The sequence below is a fragment of the Temnothorax longispinosus genome, chromosome 2, assembly GCF_030848805.1.
Source record: "Temnothorax longispinosus isolate EJ_2023e chromosome 2, Tlon_JGU_v1, whole genome shotgun sequence".
Lineage (NCBI taxonomy): Eukaryota > Metazoa > Arthropoda > Insecta > Hymenoptera > Formicidae > Temnothorax > Temnothorax longispinosus.
Window position 1 is genome coordinate 4,355,926 of NC_092359.1, and position 13,351 is coordinate 4,369,276.

Consider the following 13,351-nt stretch of genomic DNA (forward strand, 5'->3'; position numbering starts at 1 on the left):
ACATTGGTTTAAAAAATAAAAGAAAAGAACAAAAAGATAAATAAGATGAAGCTGGAAATGTGATGAAAAAAGATGTTCAATGATCTACAAAGATATTGGACACAGGGTTATTTTAATCTTTTTCTAAAACTTTTAGAGCTTTTCTAATCTGAAAAAAGATAAAAATAATTAATAATAATATTATTATTATTATAAATAACTAATAATAATAATAAGAGGTTATTGGCCGACAACTCGCAATTGAATTTAATTGTAGAATAATAATTTTAACAAGTATATATACAATAAAGAAGCATTTATTATTATCTCGTTAAATTGTAAATATAACAACACAAAAAGTATTGCAGTATCGATGTAGATTATATATCATTTATCGAAATTCCGTATTTCCGGGTAGAGTTGAGAATATCTGTTAGAAGATATCTGAAACAATATTACGAAATTTATTAAAAATTGAAAGTTTATTTTAACAATTATTAATTATTAATATTGAGATCACACAGCATTTACACCACAGGTTAATTGTAATTTGCAATATTCAATATATTTTCGAAAGTTTATCTCTATAAATTGCAATTGTGCCACAGCTTTCGTTACTTTTCAGTAATATAATTTATAGATAGACGGCGCGCTTATTAAGTCTACCATATTACATAAGTAAACAAGTTCTTGAACAAACATTAGCAAAAAATTTTACAAAAATTGTGGTAAAAAGTATACTGGCACTTAAATGAAAATTGTGAATGCTATATATAATATTTTAAGCTATTTTTGTTGCAATACTACGCGCTAGTTAAGATTGGTTATTTTTTTCACTACATTCATTAAAAATCGCGAATTTTTTCTTATATATTATATTATACTATGCAAAATAAATTTTCACATGCTATCACATACATTCGACAGTATAAAATAAATGATGAAAAATATCCGAAAAACTTTTTTTTTACATTATTTTACAGCTATACATTAGTAAATTTATATTTAATTCGCATGTATTTATAATAATATATTCACATAAAATAAACTTTGTGATAGTCAGGATTATCGCTATTTATAATAAGTGTAATCTGTATATATAGTGACTGTAGTGCAAGGAAAACGTTTTCATATAATCTCTTTCTCCCTCTCTGTTTCGATATATTATAATTCAATATGATACAATTTTATACGAATGTAGTGGTGAAATACACAGGAACGTTTTGGTAGTTCCAGATTATTTATTGTCTTTTCTAGATTTCAATACATACCAATAAGTGGTCTTCCCCTATTCTCGTATCCTTCCCTCCCGTAACCCATATCCTCTTCCCTATTCCTGTATCTTCTTTGCTCCGTACCGTATCCATCATAATTTCCTCTTACGCCACCATAATTTCCTCCCATCCCTCTCCCATACATGCCTCCGAAATCTATAAATTGTATATAAACAAATATAAAATTTGTTAAAAATATTTATTACACAAGATTCAATTAACGATATAACAAATAAATTACAGCCTAACGTTAGGTAACTAATTGGGTTAGAAGACTTTAATATATTTAATTGCTAATTGTTAGTTTGCAAACAATATAATACTTCAGATAAAAAAATCTTTATTAACTTCATCTAAAAATTGAAAATTCTGCGTTAGACATTTTCAATTAACGTCAAACTTGAGAAAAATAAAAACATAATTTTCATCTACCTATATAAGTAATATTTCGTTAATCAAATAACAAATTTTATTAACATTTCAATTAATTATGTAAAATAGAACGAATAAATGCCAATATAATAGTTGTTAATATGAATAACAATCAATAACAATTGTAATTCAAAAGTATTCTATATTGAATTAATTAATAGATTCGAGTTAGACACCATGGTGTCGCAATCAATTTATCATACTCTAATCGATCATTTTTATTATATAAATAAGTGTGACTTACCCCCCCATTGTGCGCTGCATAGTTGAACTAATATTGCTAATAGGGTTGAAATCAATATGATGATATTCATGATGATCGCAAAATACTGGATTCTCGAGTAACACACAGTGTGCCCGGAAGAAAAACAACTGAACCTATGCCACTAAAACAATCCTTTTATACGTGTCTCAGTGAGCCGTAATTACTTCTGCGTTGTAAGAATATTAAGGATAATAGCTCGCTCGTTAACATACACTAGGTGTTTACGTTGATTATTATCCATTCCCTCGAAATATTAAGAACGAATATTACTGCCTATGCTATGAAAAATTAAATTCATTATTTATATTTGTGTAAGGATTTAATTATTTATTGAATATACATATCTCGCTTAGGATAAAAAATGATATGGCAAAGATAATAAAAATTATTTTTTTTAACAGACTAGCCTATAGAGTTATATGGAATATTACACTACGATACCATATAACAGATAATTATCGATCATATAACAGATAATTAGTGCTTACGACATAAATAATTATACACATTGCTCAGAGAAGTTTTCTGTTTTCTTTTTCATCGATTAACTAAAATACGCGTACAAAGGAAAATTTTATCTACTCGTCATAATATCAATTGTGATAAATAAATAATACGTCATACAAATATAAAATCTTTTTATACGTGAAGCTTTATACGAGTAAGTATTTTAATGATTAAGTGACGACGTCAAATGTATATTATATTTCAGAATTACGTTGTCATTTGCATTTATTATAGTTTAACATTCGTCTTCTGATTAAAATGGTTAACCCTTTACATCGATAGGACGATTTCCTGACGAGCCTGCAATGAGATAATATGTTGATATTATTTTTAATATTCTTTCCCACAATTTTCTGCTAAATAATTACACATCTGCGAATACATATTTAAAATATAATCTTATCGGAAACTTACTTCCGGCACTACTACTGGCAAAAGCAGAGGCACCGCTAGAAGCCCAGGAATTAGGTCCACCTTGATTTTGCGCTCCATCAGGAGACAAATTTCCGCCAAAATTATTAGCGGGCCCTACGAACACGAAGTTGTTTGTTAGATTTTCATATAGATAGAATTATTGCTTTCATTTTATTTATGTACTAGTGTACTAAGAGTTTTTAAGTCATATATCTTCAAATAAAACTCCAAACTTATTATTTTAGAATAAAATCAATAGCATTTTATCCTTAAAGAAATTTGTTCGTCGTAATGTAATTTATATTAAATTCGACTTTTATTTAGAAATATTTTAAGTATCATACAAATCTCTTTAGAGAGTTATTTCAACAGGCTGTCGACATTTGCTATTATCTTATAATATATAGCGATGCAGTGAGAAGAGTATCATTGCTAGATATTACTGATATGATAAATTAATTATGCTGATGCAAATTGTGTGCGTGTGTGTATGTGTGTATGTAACAACTTTCGTAGTCAAAGAACGGAAATGGATACCTGGAACCGGCGCTTACTATTAATTAAGACGCTGCTATCTTTGATTTATGCATCATTGTACGAAGGAACGTATCAATCACACGCGTATTTCAAATCCCTCATCGTAATGCAATTAAACGCTGGCTGACCTTGAGGCCTATTTTTCCCACTGTGAGACACTCTTATCTCGCATATATTCGTCTCGTTTCAAAAAATACCGCTACAATGTTTTGCGGAGACGTGATATTAGTCGTGGGAAAACTTCCATCGGTATGATCTACTTGACAACGCGGGGATAAACGCCGTGAAATTATGAACGCATCGTTGACTTGATTTATAGTCGGCATACACTCCCATCTTAATGATCGTGCGGTTTGTTAACGCAACACTAGTTATCCAATTTTGAATAGGCGTCCGTTTGCCTGTTCATTTTCAGATCCGTAGCCTTAATTAATTTGAATATAAATAAAGGAGCAAAAGTTTTTGTTAAGTACACTTAATCATCGTTTTATAATTTTCGATAAATTTTAATGCTCTCATCTGCGTATCGTTAGCATACTTCGAAATCCAATGTTTACAATAATATCTTTACTATTACGAAAAGGTACTTTTTTATAATTTTCAAATAATTGCAAAATATTGTACGTTAAATTATATATTTCCGTGATTTTAAGAATATCATAGCATTGATTATTTTTCACTTTTAAAACATGTCGTTTCCTGGAAGCAAATTGCGTCTTCAGATTTTTTTCACATATTTAAATTACGTCTATGTCCATCAGATATCGAAAAAGATACAATAATTCGACGTAACTACTAAAACACATTTTTACAAGCTACAAACCTGACGCGCCGGGAAAGGAGCCGGCAAAACTAGAGCTGGAAGCCTGAGCAGAGCTGAAGGCTCCAGCATAAGCTCTCGCCTGGGCACCGCCAACGGATGCCGCTAAATTATTCCCTCCTGATCCGGGATAACCTGCGCCGGACACGGGACCAATTCCAGCATAGCCAGACCCACCAGGAACATTGCTAACACCTCCCGGATTTCCAGTACCGGCTCCAACATTTCCGCCAGACGCTCCTCCTGGATATTTATTTCCTGTGTAGCTCCCGCTGCCAGATGTTCCACAACCAAACAGACCTAGCTTGCATTCTAATGGACCGGCACCTTGAGGATTGCTTCCTGTAGGATAAGGTCTATCGCTGTTTCTATCTTGCGGTTGAACTCCGCCGGGATGAAAACCGCCTTTTACACCTCCATAACCGCCACTTCCTGGTACTCCCGATCCAGGATAATATCCTGGTGTTCCCGATCCAGGATAATTTCCTGGTGTTCCTGATCCAGGGAAACTTCCTAGTGTTCCCGATCCAGGATAGTTTCCTGGTGTTCCTGATCCAGGATAATTTCCTGGTGCTCCCAGTCCGGGATAACTTCCTGGTGTTCCCGATCCAGGATAATTTCCTGGTGTTCCCGATCCAGGGAAACTGCCTGGTGTCCCTGATCCAGGATAATGTCCCGGTATTCCCGACCCAGGGAAATTTTCTGGTGTACCCGATTTGTCTGGCTGTTTACCATATGACGGACTACCTGGGCCGCTACTTCCACCTACCACAGGTCTAAGGAAAGGATTATTTCCTTCTGGTAACTTTCCTTCGAGCGGAATCACACCTTCGTTAGGATTAGCACCAACATCTCCTCTTCTGTTACTTCCATCCAGGAAAAGATTTCCTTGACCAATAGGTTTAGTGTTGTCTTTTCCGTGAGGAATCACATTTCTGTCATTGTATGCGTTGCTATATCCAGGCTCAGGAGTTCTCCAACTCGAATCGAGGAAAGGATTTCCTTGACCGATTGGTTTATCTGTAGTTTCAGTCCAAGGATGTGAAACACTGCTTGGAGTACCGCCTAAACAATGGATTAAGATATATCCAACGTTTGTATATATTTATTTTATTTTACAAACTGTTAACATATATTTTTATAAACCGAAAAACTTGATTTATCGTTGAAACTTTGAAAAATTAATGTCACATTATTTTTTAATGTTTTAGTCACAGTCTTACTATTTTTAGCAAAGAAAAAACTACATATTTTTCATGTAACTTTCATGAGGTGAAATCTAAATCTGTTTTTTATTTTATGTAATAATAAACATAAATTTATTGTTATAAAAGTTTTCTTTATATTGCTTTATACTTATAAAATGCCATCAATTTGCATAAAAGCAAAAAACATATAATTTTTTAAAATCTCTATATGTATAAAATTCAAAACATACCTCCAGGTTGATATAAAAATGGATTTGCTGAATTCCATGGCACAGAGCTTCCCGGTGTTACACTTGCGCCTTCAATAAAAATATAAGTTTAAATATAACTTTAATCACTTTTTAATTAAAATAAAAAGTAAGTTAAACTGGGATTAAAGTTAAATCTGCATTGATAGAAATGGACATAAGTATTTTAATATATATTTTAATATGTATAATATTAATATATTTATATTTTGCAATGTATTTCAGTCAATCTATCAGTCTCATTTTTCATACCTTGAGTTCCAGGATAAAGATGTGGATCCGGTCTGTATACAGTTCCAGTATTTGGAACATTCCCATCGCCAGTTCCAGCGGGATAATATACTTTATTGACTTTATTGGGGCCTGCTGTTCCACCACATGATCCGTGTGTCGCTGATACATTATCTCCTCCACTACAACCGCCGTCGCAATTATAATTCCCGCAACAGCCTCCGCAATTGCTGCCTTCTTGTGGACCAGTAGCACCTCCGCAATTTCCACCTGGGCATCCAGGTCCGCTTCCAGGTTGTACCTGGCCTGGCCACGTTCCACTTTCGCCTCCAGGTTGCTTAGGCCAAGATCCGCTTGCAGGTTGTCCGGTAGACCACGTTCCACCTCCACCTTGAGGCTGCTTGCCGGGCAAAGATCCGCTAGCGCCTGGAGAATATCTCCCAGGCGTAATTCCACTTCCATCTTCAGGTTTTCCACTAGACCAAGGCCCGGTGCTGCTTCCAGGCTGTCCTCCAGGCCAAGATCCGCTTGCAGGTTGTCCGGTAGACCACGTTCCACTTCCACCTTGAGGCTGCTTGCCGGGCAAAGATCCGCTAGCGCCTGGAGAATATCTACCAGGCGTAATTCCACTTCCATCTTCAGGTTTTCCACTAGACCAAGGTCCGGTGCTGCTTCCGGGTTGTCCTCCAGCCCAAGATCCGCTTGCAGCTTGTCCGGTAGACCACGTACCACTTCCACCTTGAGGCTGCTTGCCGGGCAAAGATCCGCTAGCGCCTGGAGAATATCTACCAGGCGTAATACCACTTCCATCTTCAGGTTTTCCACTAGACCAAGGTCCGGTGCTGCTCCCGGACTGTCCTCCAGGCCAGTTACCACTTTCAATATTAGGATGTGTACCATGAGGAGTAGTTCCATAAGCAGGTCTAGTACTTCCAGTAGAACCTTTGACCCCGGGGGTATAACTTGAACTTCCTCCATATGCTGGTGTTGTACCATAAAACGAGGTTGTTCCAGATATACTGGGAGTGCTGTATGCACCAGGAGATGTTCCAAACGCACTTGCACTAGCGCTTGCGGATGCGCTGCTACTCGCAATATTAAAACCAGGTTGAATTGGTCTCGTTCTGTCGTATGGAGGGGATAACATAGAACTCGGGACGTTAACGGGACTAAATGGAGTTTTAGTTGTGCCAAATCCAGTATTTAACGTTGGAAATCCAGCATGAGCAGTAGTTCTCGCACCTTGCCAAGTTCCGCTTCCAGTCTGACCAGCACCTAACCAGGAGGTAGTACTTCCGCCATAACTTGGCTTGGTGACACCCGGATGTTCATAACCGCCACTTCCACTTGGTGATCCTGGTGATCTTCCAGGAGCATATGCATTTTCTTGGGCTCCAGGAACAGGCCTAGATGAACCAATTCCTCCATAGGGTCCTTTAGTAGTTCCGAAAGTATTTGTTACAGTCGTAGGCCGTGTACTATGAAAATCAGGTCCGGGTTTGTTATAACCCCCTAAGCCATAATACTCGTTATCAGTGTTGGAAGGTACTTGAGCTGTCCCATTCGGCCTATGAGGCGTCTGAGTGTTTACTGGCTTGTAAAGGCCAAATGGGTGATCTTTTCTGCCAAAGTTAGATGGTTCTCCATAAGAGCTTCCAATACCAGGTGTTACACTTGTTCCATAAGGCGTCTGAGTGTTTAATGGTTTGTAAAGGCCAAATGGGTGATCTTTTCTCCCAAAGTTAGATGGTTCTCCATAAGAGCTTCCAATACCAGGTGTTACGCTTGCTCCAGCATAAGCGCCAGCGTATGTGTCTGTACAAATAGAAGCATTATATGTTTATTTATATTAACATCCTAAAAAATTTGAAGCGAATGATTGATATTCCACCATTTTTTATTTAATTCGTTAAATAAAAGCTAATTAAATTATATCCGCATTGTTTTCTTGCTTATTCTTGTTATATAATAACAATATTATTTGTACCAATATTAATGATCAATAAGAATATCGAATTATAAGCACGCACTTTGTGTTCCAGGTTGTCCATAAGGCTTGTTCTGATTTTCCTGCGGATTTCCGTAACTACTTGGAGAAGATACACCACTTCCTGTATGTGGTGGTACCACGGAAGAAGAACTGCTCGGGAATTGACTGTTCCATCCTAGACCGGGTTTCGACGTTGCGCCATAGTTCGGAACAAATGCACCAGGTTCCTGCGAAGGATATCTGCCATCGTGTCCACCGCTCCAGGCAGGTTTCGAAGAAGAACCGGAACCACCCGGTGTTGTACCTCTGTTCCAGTCTGGCCAAGAGCTTGGCGTTGTTCCAAAGACACCCGCGTTATATCCGGGCTTTGGCGCACCTGCAAATGGAGTATTCCAGCCGGATCCAGGTTTCGGCGTGGTTTCATAGCCACCGATTGGCCTCGTATATCCTGTGTCCGTCGGATAGTTGCCACCTAAAGGAAGGACGGAGCTATCGCCTCCTTTAATTCCACCGTCAACGTAGACGCCCGTAGGTCCCGTCTTGTGCACTCCGGATGGACGCGATCCTGGTTTGTGTCCTCTACCAGAACCGTGAGGATGCGCTTTATCGGGCCTGTATTGGCCATCATCGCATTCATCCCCATCGTTTTCGTCTCCCTCTTCCTCCGGCTCATCTCGTTCCCAGTAATCGTCGTTCTCCCATTTGCATTTAGAGCAGCCATCACCGTTCTTATTATAGCCGTGACCTCCGCCTTTTATTCCGTGATCATGGCTGGCGCCGTGTCCCGAAGGCGTGCCGTAAGCTTTTACACCACGGTTAGCATTGTTGTCGTGGGGAAAACCGGTGCTGTCGTAGCTACGAATTCCCTTATAATGTATATCGTGAGTGCCAGGACTATCTTCTGCGTCTTGAAGCGCACCGGCTCCATCGTGCGCACCGGCTGATACATTACCTAAAAAATAAATATATATAAGAACTACTTTTAACATTGTTGAAATTATGATATACGTGGACATATTTTTCATCTCTTTATTCGTTTTCTTTTTTGATTTATTTCAAGTTTTACATAAAATTAAGTTACAACCGACGAGTTATAAACTTCACTCACTTAAAATTCTTTCTATATACGCCTATTAAAGCCACTGAAATATTACTGGCGTAGAATAACCAAATGCCATTATAGCGAGTAGCAACCCGGGTATAAAATATTGAAATTTGTACAGCGCTAATATTGTAGGAGAATAAGCCTATAACTTTATTATCACGAAAACCGAACTAACCGGATACTTATCATTTGTCCTCAACAAATTCAATCTCGATACTCTCCAGACGAAGGTTGTAAACTGTCGGTAATTTATAACAGAAAATATTTCCTAATACATGTGAAAAAGATTATACTCCTCCGCAGGTAGGCCAACAACCATATATATGGTTATGACGCGATGGCACCAAGGAGATGGCCTCCAATATTATTTATAAAGATGATTTCATTGTGTTGTACACAAAGGAAGAATTAATATACATACTAAAGGCGCCGCTATTACCTTCATTGTCTTTTGCACGTGCACTTGAAATTGTATATATCACAAGTTTATAATTATAATTCTAATAAATTACAATAGAAGTTATTAAATTTTATCTGATACAAAAAATATTTTCTCAAGTTTTCATTATAAATTATATCATAAATTTATTAATTATTAATTATATATATTTTATAAGTATTAATAATTATCGATTTATGAATTAAGTAATATAATGAATTTTTAAAGCTGGATTGATATTATTTCTATTAAGAGCAGATCTATCTTTAGATTTATTCAGAATGTTTCTATTTCATTCAATGCAAAACAAAAGACGGATAACGCTGTCAGTAAAAAAAACTTATTAACATTAGGTGAGTATTTAAATGATTGATCTTTCTATACAAATACACATGCAATCTTATTTTGATTTCTTTGAAAACATGACTCGTCTAATTGAGCGACAAATATTTATACGAAGTTAAAATAGATTTTACGACGTTGGGAGACTACCTGAGCCGGCGAGAAACACGCACGCGAAAAGTACCACCACCAGGGAACATTTCAAGCTGCGGACCCACATCTCAGCGATCTCGGCGGAGGCCGGCTCGCGAATGTTGCTCTACTGATTGCTTCGTTTGCACTGGCAGCACCGATTGCCGATCCATTGCCAAGAGTGTCCTTACCGAAAGCTCCTATATATATAAGGATACCCCAGCGGTGAAAGGGACGCGCCGCGAGCGATCCGCGAAGGCATCCTCGGCGGCGCAGCCAGAGACGCTCGTGCATTGTCGGGCAATGAGTAATTATATTGTTTCTACTATTTACTACTTATCAGACGGACGAGCTAATAGAAACGGCAGGTGCGGTGTAACAGAAACAGCAGGACTGGTTTAAGACGAACCATTGCAGCCGGAGATGACTGCGTCATCGTTCTTTAGGAGTTTCCCCGAGAGAGACTTCAATGCTCGTCACGTTTATGCATCCTGTATGGCATGCCGCAAACGAATGTTGCGAATCCGTGCGTGTGTTTTGTGCTCATCTCGCACAAAGGGCTCTCAAAATCTCACTCTCTTTCTCGACCGCATTCTCTATCAACATAAATAACAGTTTTATGAGATATTAATTAATTAAATATATAATCTGTATTTATTAAATATATATTATTTCCTATTTGTTCAAAGAAAATGAATCCGAGTATCCTTTATCTAATCATTTGTTAGCACAATATAAAATAATAGAATTTTTTTTCTTCTAGAAAGAAAGTAATTTACTGCCTTGATATTTAAATTAGGTACTTCGATTGATAGTGAAGATTGATAAATATCAATAAACTCCCCGCCTTTGAAACATTTTACCCATTTTAAATGATTTATATTTGGCGTCAGATTTAAGGATTGTTTTCTATTTATCATTTTGTATGCCATACATTTTTAAATACGTGTATATACTTTATAATTATGTTTTCTGATTCTTTAAATTTTTTTTATAATAAAATTATAAACAGAAATATATGTTCTAAATTTCGAGACAAAAACACATTGTTTAAAATACATTTAATATAAAATTGATTTAATGTTAATACGTCTCTTGCTCTATACGCATTTATATTTACTTCAATTTTAAAGATAAAAATCTCGTAATTTTCATCATTAATAACTTTGTATTTATTAATCAATTCTCCACGATAAAAGAAACGACCATGATTTACTGTTTTCCATTGTTTGAGGCGCAACTTACGAAGTATCGAATATACGCACATATCTAACATAATTATAAATTACAAATTGCTTTGCGTGTACGTCGCAGCTTAGATGTACTGAAATTATCAAATTATTACTTCAAAAGGTACGCTGTCATTATTGTCAATTACAGTGTATGTATTTACGTTTACGCGTAAATTGCAGCTGCAATTCTCTCGTGTAAATAATTCACGTTGAAAAATACACGAAATTCGACTGGCCGATATCAGCAACTTCTTTTAAATCACGACCATTAAAATTCATCTTTTCCAAATGCGACTGTTTTTCTTTCGCTGACGTTCGATCGTTTGTCGGGATCATTTCTATTCTTAGAGGAATCCAGTAACAATTTATGTCATATCCATTCCATTAATGCCGTGCATGTCTATTTTTTAAAATCGATACACAACTCGACGATTAGATCAGAATATCATGGATTAAGTATGTGGAATGCATTTTAAGGACGGAGGAATGGTTTTTTTTTCTATTTTTTTTCGGTGAATCATTTACATCGAAATACGTCGGAATTCTTCTCGCGTTGTGTATGTACACGCACGTGAGAACTTCGGTGATATAAATGTCGCAGAATTATGCGTACTTATGCGATCGGTATGCGTATGTATACACGTAAGAGAACAAAAGCGATTTTATGATTTGTTGCGTAATAATAATAATAATAATAATAATTACGATAATATCCGCGTGCGTGCGTATTTTTAGAGTGTATGTGCTGTAACGTGTCTCTCTCATGTCTCCTCTGCGTGCCAATCTTATCCTGGATGATAAAGTATCATCGTAACTGGGGGAAAAAACACAGAGTATAATAAAAATACGTGGCCACAAATTCCACCGCCGGTGATGCCGAGATGCGCGAGATGTTATCGAGGAGCGAAGATTTCAATTTCCTTATTATTACCGCGTGTTACATCCGCGTTAACAGATTAATCGTACGATCAACGAAATCCACGCAAACCGGATGCAGGATAATCTCAGAGGATACTGCCGCGCGTGATAACTTATCTGTCAAATTAAGAGGATTTTATTATGTCATTCTTCTCTTAACCCTACAACACCACACTGTGTTTACTGCATTAGCACTTAGCAGCCTTCAGCACCTCTACCTATTGAGTGTAGCCATACGTCTGAAAAATTGCACAGCATGGGGAATCGTGTACTTAGAGAGAGAACAAAAGTTTATTTATCTTATCCAATTCCCTAACTTTCATTATATTATAGAAACAGCGGCTATTTTCAAAACAAACATGGGTGTGCTACACCTTAGGCTACGGTCAACGTGACACGTGACACAAATGCTTTGGAGCGTTCTTCTTCTCTTTCTTTCTTCATTGAAAGAAAAGAGAAGAGGAATGCTTTAATGCTTCGAAGCATTTGTAGCGTTGACCGTAGCCCTATTGTGGTGTTCTAGAGTTAATTAAGAAAAGTTTAATTGTCACAGTTGCAATATTCTTTCTTTTCCTTCTTTTAAAATTCTGCTTTAGGAATAATTTTGACAATCACGTACACGCACGTGTGTCAAGTCTTAAATTTGATCCTTTGACGCTTGCTGCTAAATATAATTTAACAGTTTCAAATAAAAATATAATCATTATTTTAAATATGTACAATATTTATGTAGAAATATATAAATGTTAATTTAATTTGTAATTTATGTACACAAACAAAATATAAGTTTCTAACGAATAATCTATGGACAGAAATCTTTAATAAATAACAAGAATACCTATCATCTTTAGTAACGATAATCCACGCAAAAGATAGACACAGCCTCGTTCTCAATCAGCGGTTTGATTGATTTTTTGTATAAATATAAAAACATGTCAAGAGCATTTTAATGTAAGGAAAGAAGCTGAACATACTGAATTTTCAATAATAAAATAAACCAAATTTAATAATAAATAGACAGCTAAAGCTATGATAAAGTTACGATATTACGTTCTATGTGGATTAAACTCAAGTTCTCGAACATGTGCACACTGCACACATCAGTTTTACTATAACAACAAAGTTATAATAAAAATTGTTATAATAACAATTGAAAGAAATTGTTATAATAACAATTTTAAATATTATATGTTATATTATATTAGTAAATAATTTACTTAAATATTTGAACAACGAAAAAGAGCTGTTCGCCTCATGTGTCCAGTGTGTCCACGTGCT

The 13,351-nt window shown here is 36.1% G+C and overlaps 1 protein-coding gene across 1 annotated transcript; it reads right to left on the reverse strand.

Moving 5' to 3' along the window:
* Positions 1-280: 280 nt before the first annotated feature.
* On the reverse strand, positions 281-10,155 carry LOC139808274 (uncharacterized). The gene is made up of 9 exons (XM_071770069.1): positions 9,942-10,155; positions 7,946-8,857; positions 5,937-7,730; positions 5,667-5,735; positions 4,232-5,293; positions 2,872-2,985; positions 1,930-2,757; positions 1,251-1,409; positions 281-423 (listed from the first exon to the last, which is right to left on the reverse strand). The coding sequence occupies exons 1-7, from the start codon at positions 10,009-10,011 to the stop codon at positions 2,720-2,722; spliced, it is 4,059 nt and encodes a 1,352-aa protein (XP_071626170.1). The 5' UTR covers positions 10,012-10,155; the 3' UTR covers positions 281-423; positions 1,251-1,409; positions 1,930-2,719.
* Positions 10,156-13,351: the final 3,196 nt, after the last annotated feature.